Source organism: Opisthorchis viverrini, assembly GCF_000715545.1.
Source record: "Opisthorchis viverrini unplaced genomic scaffold opera_v5_211, whole genome shotgun sequence".
Taxonomy (NCBI): domain Eukaryota; kingdom Metazoa; phylum Platyhelminthes; class Trematoda; order Opisthorchiida; family Opisthorchiidae; genus Opisthorchis; species Opisthorchis viverrini.
The window spans coordinates 591,428-601,134 of NW_008751861.1; the positions used below are offsets into that span (position 1 = coordinate 591,428).

Genomic DNA, 9,707 nt, shown 5'->3' on the forward strand with positions numbered 1-9,707 from the left:
AACACCTTACTGCCTTCACACTCCTGTCGCAGAGGACAGTACGACTTTACCCCCAGACCGCCCTGTACCACGATTGCTCGTAGTGCGGGGTCTCGCTGCTCTCAGCTTAGTCGAACAATGCAAGAAGGTATACAAACAATTGTTGTAACCGTATCGCGCCAGGTCCCTTTACAAAACCTAACGTACCAAAAACGTGTTTGGGACGACCCACGGGCAGGGATACAGAGCTAGGTCAGCAGGACGGATCCAAACGACTCCGGTCTCTAACAACGTAATGATGATGTCATTGGTGATTAAACACACAACAAAATTACTGAGCTCAGCGAACAAACCAGCAATCAGTTCTCTCTCTTCAACAGCAAAAGCCACGTTGGGTCCCCATAATCTTTCGTTTGTTTGTTATGGGACGAATATGAGTGGATTCGATTATCATTAGGACATGAAGGCCTGTCAAAGGTGCTCACTATAAAAAGCACTCCGTGGCTAATACCATTCGTAAACGTATCAATGCACCCAGTTTACCATAAGATTCGTCATACAAGGGCGCAGTCGTATAAAATTGTTTAAGGATGACTATTAGGAACTATCGTGAAAGAAAGCGAAGAACAGTTTTAGTTTCCTAGGACGAGCCATCAAACTCGGTTCTTTTGACTAACTGGTTTTTGTTCGGCCTGGATAGTAAACCTGAGGCAAGAACAATTAGTTCGGAGCTCAGTGACAAATGTCACTCATTCATTCGGTTGCTCGTTTATTCAGTAAGAAGCGATTGATGGTGGTCAGTTATTATTGAACCCCTGAACGCTCGATCTGGTTCGGTGTTGAGACACTTCGCAATCACTAGTATCAGGTCTGATAAACAGATCTGATATTGATTAAAGGGTACAAAACACAACCCTAGAATTCCAAACCGTAAACACAGGACCTACCATTGCATCTCCTTTGAGGTGGGAGGGAGCTGCTTCAGAGCCTGAGTCCCTTACTCTTCTGATTGGCTGGTCCAACAAAGGAACAGTCGTACAGAAGCTAGCGAACCAAGCTTGGAGCTCGTTAGGAGCGCTTGCGGACAAACAGATGCCGATGGCGATCGCCTGCAGAGGTAATGCACAATCGATAAGCTTCAGTAACATGCGGTTAAATAGTGAGGTTGAGAAAGGACTAACCACTTAATATTCAAATATAATGTCAAACATTCTCTATGGTGGAAAGCGAAGTTCATTACTCCAGCCTTCAACTGTTAAGGAGGTAATTGAACTAACGACGGGAACTAGTGCACGCCACCATCTCCATTTCTAAAAAAAGGCCTAGAGTACGTTACATAGTGTTTATTGTCACCCCGAATCCTCTTCGGACCAGCAGGAAGGTTAGCTTTGTATTGAAAAACACTATAACTCCAAGAGCTGTCCACAAATTGCCCTGGATTACATAGGAATCCTTACATCTCGCTTGTGACAAGGTATGCAGAGACCAACGTGACCCAATTTTTCGGTGATTTGCAACCACGGTCAGTGATTCATAAGTAAAGTTGTCTCAGGAAGCTACTTCCCACAGCGTCGCAGTAATAGTCTATCGCAGATAACAAACAGAGAAGTTAGAGGAACGTTATGGAAAGCACATGCCTTTTTGATGGTCCGGAATGGCGTCGAAAACATGGAAGCCAGTGATTTCAATGGTTTGACTGAAACTAGGCGTACACCGAAGGTCGAACATAAGCGAGCGATATGGTGTCCGAGGGGAGAAGCCACCCATCCACCATCTACAAGAACACATGCTAACTTCGGGTTAATCGAAGTCTTATCGACGTCCATTTTGGCCTCTGAAGTTTCCAAAAGTCTCATGACTTTGTTAACTCCGAAGATCACGTGAGACCTGCCAAATAAGAACCATCATAAGAGAAGATGAAGTAAGGTGACAGGCATATGGTACAAGTCGAAAATTCTCCCTTAGAGCCGAGGGATTCTAACAAGTCAAAACGTAAAAAGTTCCTTCCAGGAGAACGTTAGTGCCCAAACCCGTACTGATTGTCACGTTTTTTTAATAAACGTTCTGTGCGACCTGATGGGATACGGCAAACATGCGTGGGAACAGGATCAACGGATAAGACAAAAATCATCATCATTCATACCCGCTCCTCGCATCTACTTCATCGAGTATTCTTCAGACCCAGACAAGTTTGTAGGAATAAGAATTCTGGCCAGATTGTGGCAGCATGCCGGGTGCAGTCGGCTGCAAATTACACGCGCCCACGCAAGCGCCACAACTGAATTCGCATTCCAAAAGAACGTATACTGGCATACTTTTCTGACAACGAGTTCCACGCAGTCCGGCGAAGCGAAACGGGCCAAGTTCACTCACTACCAATGTGCTAAAAATAGGTCACCGAATGGGTGACCCGTGAGAAGTTGGTTGCACTTATATGTGTTATCGCTTACGCTTCCGAGTACAGTGAACATTCAAACAGCCACCCCTGACAATTCTTCTTAGCAAGTACAGCAGCTTTCGATGATCCGGTCCCCTGTTTCTTAAAGATGTTCCTAGCCGCCCATACTGCCAGAAAAAATGCATCAGAATCGTACCCATCACTATGGGATCGAGCAACTTGAGACAGGATTTGCAGGGAGTACTTCTTCCAAGAGAAGAGAAAAATAGGCTGATCCAAAATTAGTGAGATAGAATGTTGCGTGAGGGAGGTGCCCACAAGAGGACAGTCTGGCCAGCCGAATCAAAAGGTGCTTCGTCGTGCATGTGCCTTGAATGCTCAGGTGGAGGGACTGGACAAACGGTGATTTCGGCACCCAGTAAATCCAATGAAACAGCACACCGGTGCACTACACAGTAGGGACAATAATAGTCGTTCAGATGTAACACCTTTGGTGCACAGATGCCATGCCACCCGAGGAAAGCTTGGGGGCTGATATACTGTTAGGTTGTACAAACCTAGATAAGGGGACCTACAAAGCGTAATCAGTTGAGACAGCAATAATCCCGTCCATGAAAATGTCCCGGTGAAAATATTAAGGGACACTCCTAACTGTCATTCGTATTTAACTTCATGCACCCAAGCTGCTTTGGAATACCGTCTAGATCAACACCAGGTCAGATTGTTTTGATTAGAGGTACCGTGCCCCAACACTTTCTTCACGAGGAACGATGTCGTTTTAGGCAGAGCGTGAGCTTCGAAGTATAGAGAGGTCGCCACTCAATCCATAAGCTGCGTGATAGAAGCGGTGAGCAAAGAGCAGTCTATCATCTAGATACTAACCAAACAAGTGGCTGGGCAAGTGTGGAGGGTTGTTTATCCTGTCTGAAGATCTGAATCTAACACAAATGTCATCGAGTGGCTAGGACAGGACTATTATCGTAAAAACCTAGATTTTCATCTCAACGGTGACCAAAAGCTTATCAGTTTACGGCACTGAGTGTGATAACCTCCAAGAAATCACCTCACACATACCCACAATGCTTCTTCCACAGTGGTTGCGTAATTGTACGCCAGCTTTAAAGAACGAAAACTTCTAAAAACCAAGCGATTTTGAACAATCTCAGGATGTGTACTGCTCTGAGAGGGGAAGCAACTACTGACTGGTGCGAAACTGTTCACTAATTCTCAAGTGCCACCTGACTAGAGAGGGCTCGACAGACGTGCCACCCACCGGCACAGCCAGGATACCTACACGGTCTCAGTACGAGGATTTCTGCACAAGCACGCCCGCTCACATTAATCACAATCGTTCAGCTGTAGCACCCTTTCGGTGCCTAGCTGCTATGCCACCCGAAGGTTGCACGAGGGCTGGTATACTGCCAGATTACCCAAGCCTAGATAGGGGAAGTCGAGAGGCAGAGGTCGGGTTCGAACCACGAACCTTCCGGCCAGTAAATTAGCGCTCTAACCACTTGAGCCATCTCGTCCGCAGTCCGTGGCTTCAAAGTTAGGTTCCTAGAAACAACGATTTTGACCAGCTTCAAGAATGTGTATATGAACATAAACAAGCGTAAACATGTTCACCCATGCAGACGTATTAATTCGAGTGTGCAGCAAGCACTGGAGGAACAATAGTATCACGCTTACCCGACGACCGGAGATAAAATCTAGGAAGGGCCAGTGCTAAGGAGGAAACTAGAGTATCACTCATGAAAGTGATTGAAATGGTGGTTGTGGGGTTTTTGTAGAGTCATGTCTAATTGAAATATTCCGAAATGGGTTCGTATGTGAGCCACTCAGACTAATGAATATAGATTCGACAAATCCCACAGCCTATCTTTGAAATTTCTACTTGAAAAAATGAAATAACGGGTTTATGGTTACCACATGTTCTCGTCATGTTTCTACCATTTTACGGAGGAACTCTGATCAAGGTTTTTCCTTCGCCTGTAAATCATATAACGCTGATGGAAATCAGCTTCTCCAGCCCTCTAGTGCTCTATGAATGTCAGTAATACCATTTGGATACCAGTGGAACAATCATCCGCGCACAGGTCACTCTATCGGCATGACGTGAATTTAACAACCGACTTACCAGAAGGCACGATGTTCTGAATCATAGAGCCATTCGCTACGAAGCTTCCTCGACTCTAGTCGTCGTAGCGACGATAGTTTGGGAACAGCCACACCCTCATTTGCACGCATAAACGAATGACGCATCGCCTTCGGTGATGGAGGATTGTCCAGTTCAGGAATGTGGCCATGGACCTTTGTGGCACTAACAAATTCGATAAAACAGCTGACAGGAAACCTACTTTATCAATGGAATAAACACAGGGTTAGAAGAAAAAAGAACGGGGACTCTGTAAAGTGGTATGGATAGTCGAAAGTGAAACAGTTACCTCTGTTGTAATTGGTCTGATGTAGGGGTACATATATACCTTGGGACGGGGAAATTTTTCCGCGAGCGTTTGGCTACCTCTCTGAGACTTGTACTGACTTCACCTTTGGATAAGGTCGAGGCGCAATCCATAAAGTCCTACATCAGCTGAAATGATATAATTTTAGGAGCAAAAGCAACATAGGCCACTAGACAGTAATAACGCTGAATGGAATCGCTGCGTAAAATGGTTTGGAGCTTCCTTATGGTCAACGCACTATTCGAATATACGACCAGCCTTGTAAAAGTGTACGAAAGCAAGAAGCTAGGAGAATTAAGCCTCAAATACAGTGAACGAACAAGTCTGACTGAATGTCAACCGCCCGTATGCTTAACTGGAAAAAGTATCACAACCATTCACCATGCAGTACGATAGCGTCACAGTCACCAGTGATGTTACTGCCTCTGATGAAGACTGAATACGAATCTATTCACGCACGACCGCTACGAGGAAAGTGAAGTAAACGAACCTCCCGCACGCTGCTATTTTCCTCTCCAACTGCCATACAGGAATCCCCCGCGACGGTCCACACGTATTCCTTCAGGAACCCTTTTTCGGTACCTAATTGCCATGCCACCCGAAGGAAACACGAGGACTGGGATACTGCCAAGCTGCTCAAGTCTAGACAAAAGTCGAAATGCAGAGGTCGGGTTTCAACCGTGAGCCTTTCGGTCAGTAAGTTCGGGCTACAAACATTGAGCCATCTCGCTACACGTGAAAGGAAGGAGGCCTTCGCTGCGGAGTTATTTATTCGGAAATACCAACTGACCGGTTACAGACCATTGAACAGGGAAGCAAAACTCTTATCTGCATCTTAGTTACAAAAACTGGACACAGATCTTCTCCCGAACGAGTCTTCCTGGAGATTCGTTGCCTCCACTCATTCGTCGGTCAAATCCAAGCAAATCTTACAAAGTGGCCCCACGAATTCCGCAACAGAATTCCCTTTTCCAGTCGACGCAAAGCGAAATTCTACGAACAACACATACTACTCGCGTGCCTCCCGATCAGTAGTATCACCGTTACACACGTATTCAAAAAGACTTTCTGAAGACCAAATGTATATCTGCGGATCACACTCCAAGAGCATAAAAACTGGGTCACCTCCGTTCTGGAGGGCAAGAACCTCACAAGCCTCAGCAATACAATAATCTATCCCTTCAAGCCCTGAGATCAAAGCCAGTGTTGGGCTAAGGCCCTGGTGGCTCAGTATCTCCTGTTTCCACCTTTGGAAACAGTAGTACAGTGTTAAATGCTTGTCAGCGGACTGTCTGTCCTTTCAACAAGCATTCTTATAGTTATCAGTCCGCCTGCGATGAACGACTTCCATAACAGCGCCAAATACATCTGATACCAGTAGAGCGTCACTTACCATTTAAAACACAACTTCATCTTCTCTGATTTCCCTCACTGACACCATTCTTGCACCCCTTCATGATGCACTGTGAATTCCAATCTCACCATGCGACCTGAAACTCTTCTCCTCTGTCGTTTACATCCAACCCTTAAGTCCACCGGAAAATGACTTGTTCCTCCTATAAACTTTGGAGCAACTCTCCTCCAGCTTTAGGTATCTTTTGCTGGTAGATGACTGACGCTCCCAGGTCCTTCTGGATAAAATTTCAGCACGCCTGGTCCACTGTACATTTTGCATCGGCGCTGAATGAAGTGGCATAACGAGGCGCTTGGACGCAGCACTTAACACGCCCATCAGACTATCATCCCCACTGGATGCGGTATTTACAAACGAAGATCACATGGTAACCAAGGCTCCATTGGGACATAGTGACTACTGTGTATTGACTTTTGAATTCATCTGCCATTGAGCAAGGAACCCTGTATCTCAAACGCGCCGATTTCTATGGAATGCTTCTTTCGCCGTAACACCCTTCCGGCGCCTAGCTGCCATGCCCGAAGGAAGCATGACAGGTTGCCCAAGCCTAGACAGGGGAAGTCGAGAGGCAGAGGTCGGGTTCGAACCACAGAAGGGAATGCTTGTGTTCAACTTGAACTGGGAGCAGCCTCATTGTAAGAGACTTTCCAGAACCATTGTCCACAAAATTCACGAAGCTGATGCGATGTTTACCGAAAATGAACCGGTTCGCCGCCGAATGAGCCAAAAATTAACCAGCAGGATTATGGAAATGAGGTGCAGAATATTCCTTTAGAAGACAATTATAAGTGTATACAAAACTCAGAGGACGGTATTTCTTAAGAGGCGGGATCGCTGTAAATCAGATATTCACCAACTGAACTCTCGAAAGCCCACCGCTATACAAACTTGCCGGGAAAACCCACCATTTTAATACATGAGACACCGCCGAAGAAACAATCCAACGGTCTTCTTTTTGGGGTGCTCTTTAGAGACACAAGAGCGGCCCAATACTGGATAACTGAGGCCCAGAGAGAACATCAGGCAGGCATATATACTGCCCTCAACATACCTGATCCTGGCAAGAAAGAGCTACGAACAGCTTCCAACTTGCTCTTTACGGAGGGTGTTCATGAACTAAGGCACAAAACAAACTCATGGGCAGTAAGCTTATGCCTTCCATGTCGGCCGAAGCTACCGAACGACGGGAACAAACCCGACCCGGAGAGCTAAGATAAACGCGTGTATCGATCCGTTATTCATGAATTGCATAACAGAAAATGAAGATCCCGGGATGTCACAGACTTCACGTATTGACATACAGCATCGAGGCCTTGTCCCAAGCTTCTCCAATCGAGTTTGTTCTTGTACTTCAAAGACTTGCGTTCACCTGCATGGCACAAGCGAAAGGACATCGATCTTTATGTTCGCAGCGCTGGGCGATAAAAATTGCCCCCTCGAGAGCTCTCATAAAAATGAGTTGAACAGAGTTCTAGATGCAGTGTGGTAAGCTGTCCGAAGGTGATTCCGCACAACAGCTGCCAGAAATGAGAAAAACTGTTGACCAATAAACGCGCGCGCCCTAATTTTGAGAATCTTACCACGTTCCGCCGTATATCGATGGAGACAATCTATTGGCCTAACCTCGTTCAAACAAGTATAGGCGAGTTTCTGGTCCTCTCGGAGGAGACGATTGTCAAGGAATGGTGCAAGTAATTCCAAAAGCGTTTCATAGTCAATCCACTTGCAATTTTAGAGTTGCAACCGTGCGTGTTGCAGGCGCTCCCAATCAAGCGATGCTCACCATCACCAGAGGCACCAACTGATACTTCACATGCGTCCGCATGTTAGCAATGACAAGAATGATCAATCGATTTTAGTTTAATTCGGTTATTGGTGCAACGACCATGCGAAAGCTGGAAGCTCCAGTGATCAGAATTCTCCGACCTGTAGAATGCAAACAATGTTCCTATCTTTGAAAAACAGCAGGAAGAGCAAGCGTTACTTGGAAAGCTCACCAAGGTTAACAGTCCTTCGGTAAGTAGGTCGCGCCCACAAGTGCTCCAGGACGTCATCATCATCATGAGACAGCAACATCAAGCTTGACACTGGTACTTTACTACCATAAAATCATGAAGATTAATTATATTTAAAAAGAGTGGATGAGGGAGGGAACCTGACGCTGGCCCATATCAGGCACTCCGACTTGCCTATATCCCCAAACGCTCAAACAGACAATTAGCAGAGAAACTAACAGCACAAACGTCACCGACATCGACCAACCACCATTTCTTGTAATGTCTCCAGACACGTGCAGAAGGGGTCACAAAGATCCAATCCCCGGAACTCACCATTCACGCTCACATGCCCAAAAATATGTGAATATAGTGGCCAGATTATATTCACAGTGGTCGGAGCGGAAATTTACTGAACGGAAGGTTCGTGGTTCAAACCCGACCTCTGCATCTCCACTTCTCCTGTCTAGACTTGGGCATCCTGGCAGTATCCAAGTCCTCGTGCTTCCTTTGGGTGACATGGCAGCTAGGCACCGGAAGGGTGTTAAGAATATCTACTTGATGAGCTATCCTTTATACGTTCACAAACTTCTGGGGCATAACCAGATGAGCAAATGTGGTAAACAGCACTTACACACCGATGGTTTCGAATGCACCCATAAGGCCGTCACGAAGAGATTGGACCTTACCGTGATGTGACGGTTTGCGCACCTCAGCGATCCAATGAGCTATACTGGAGAGTGTCCCGCGACACTCACAGTCTCTCATACCAGGTTGGTCAATGGTTAGAGGTCTGACGAACACAGTCTCCTGGCCCCCCAGGTTGGGGGTTGGAACATGTGGCGACTTGTTCCGTAGAAATGGTAATGCATTTGCATTTCCAGCCAAACACCGCTGCCTTGCGGTTAGGCTTCTGAGTCAAAGGCTTTGGTTGAGGACTCTAATCGTTCTCCTGTCTAGGTGTGGGCGCCCTGGCAGTATCCCGGCCCACGTACAACCATGAATAGCACATACACAAATAAACTCATGCCACATCGGCCGTCGCGTGATGCCATCAGCCGGGTCGCCTTACTTGCTGCATACAGCAGGGCGGGTAAGCGAAAACAGGCTGCTGCTGACGCCTTCCTTCTTTCTCCTTCACATACTTCTTCTTCCCCCTCTCCCCACCCCATTAATAACTCTCTCCTTGTAGGCCCAGCACTTAGGACTGATGACTCCGTTCGTCATGCATCGGTTTTGCGTGCAGCATCTGCTCGTCACATGGTGCCGACATCTTCAGGGATCTCCAGATCAGTCCTCAAGCCTCGACACCCACTCTATCTGGCCGCGTTCAATGTTCGCACTCTGAAGCAAGCAGGACAACAAGCTGCTCTTGCACTTACAGTGGACTCGCTTGGTATTGATGTGTGCTGTGTCTCAGAAACGAGAATTCAAGATGCAAGCACAGTGATTGAGTTAAC

General features: G+C 46.6%; 1 protein-coding gene across 1 annotated transcript in view; it reads right to left on the reverse strand.

Annotated features, from left to right (window-relative positions):
• The window catches only part of T265_08175 (hypothetical protein), a gene marked incomplete at both ends in the record, with an annotated part of 24,977 nt that overhangs the window by 6,982 nt on the left and 8,288 nt on the right, over positions 1–9,707 (reverse strand). Inside the window, 6 exons of the mRNA XM_009173900.1 lie at positions 927–1,088; positions 1,599–1,866; positions 4,515–4,697; positions 4,735–4,782; positions 4,822–4,958; positions 5,330–5,595. Of these exons, the coding sequence (XP_009172164.1) occupies positions 927–1,088; positions 1,599–1,866; positions 4,515–4,697; positions 4,735–4,782; positions 4,822–4,958; positions 5,330–5,595 (1,064 nt within the window). The remainder of the gene's footprint in view (positions 1–926; positions 1,089–1,598; positions 1,867–4,514; positions 4,698–4,734; positions 4,783–4,821; positions 4,959–5,329; positions 5,596–9,707) is intronic.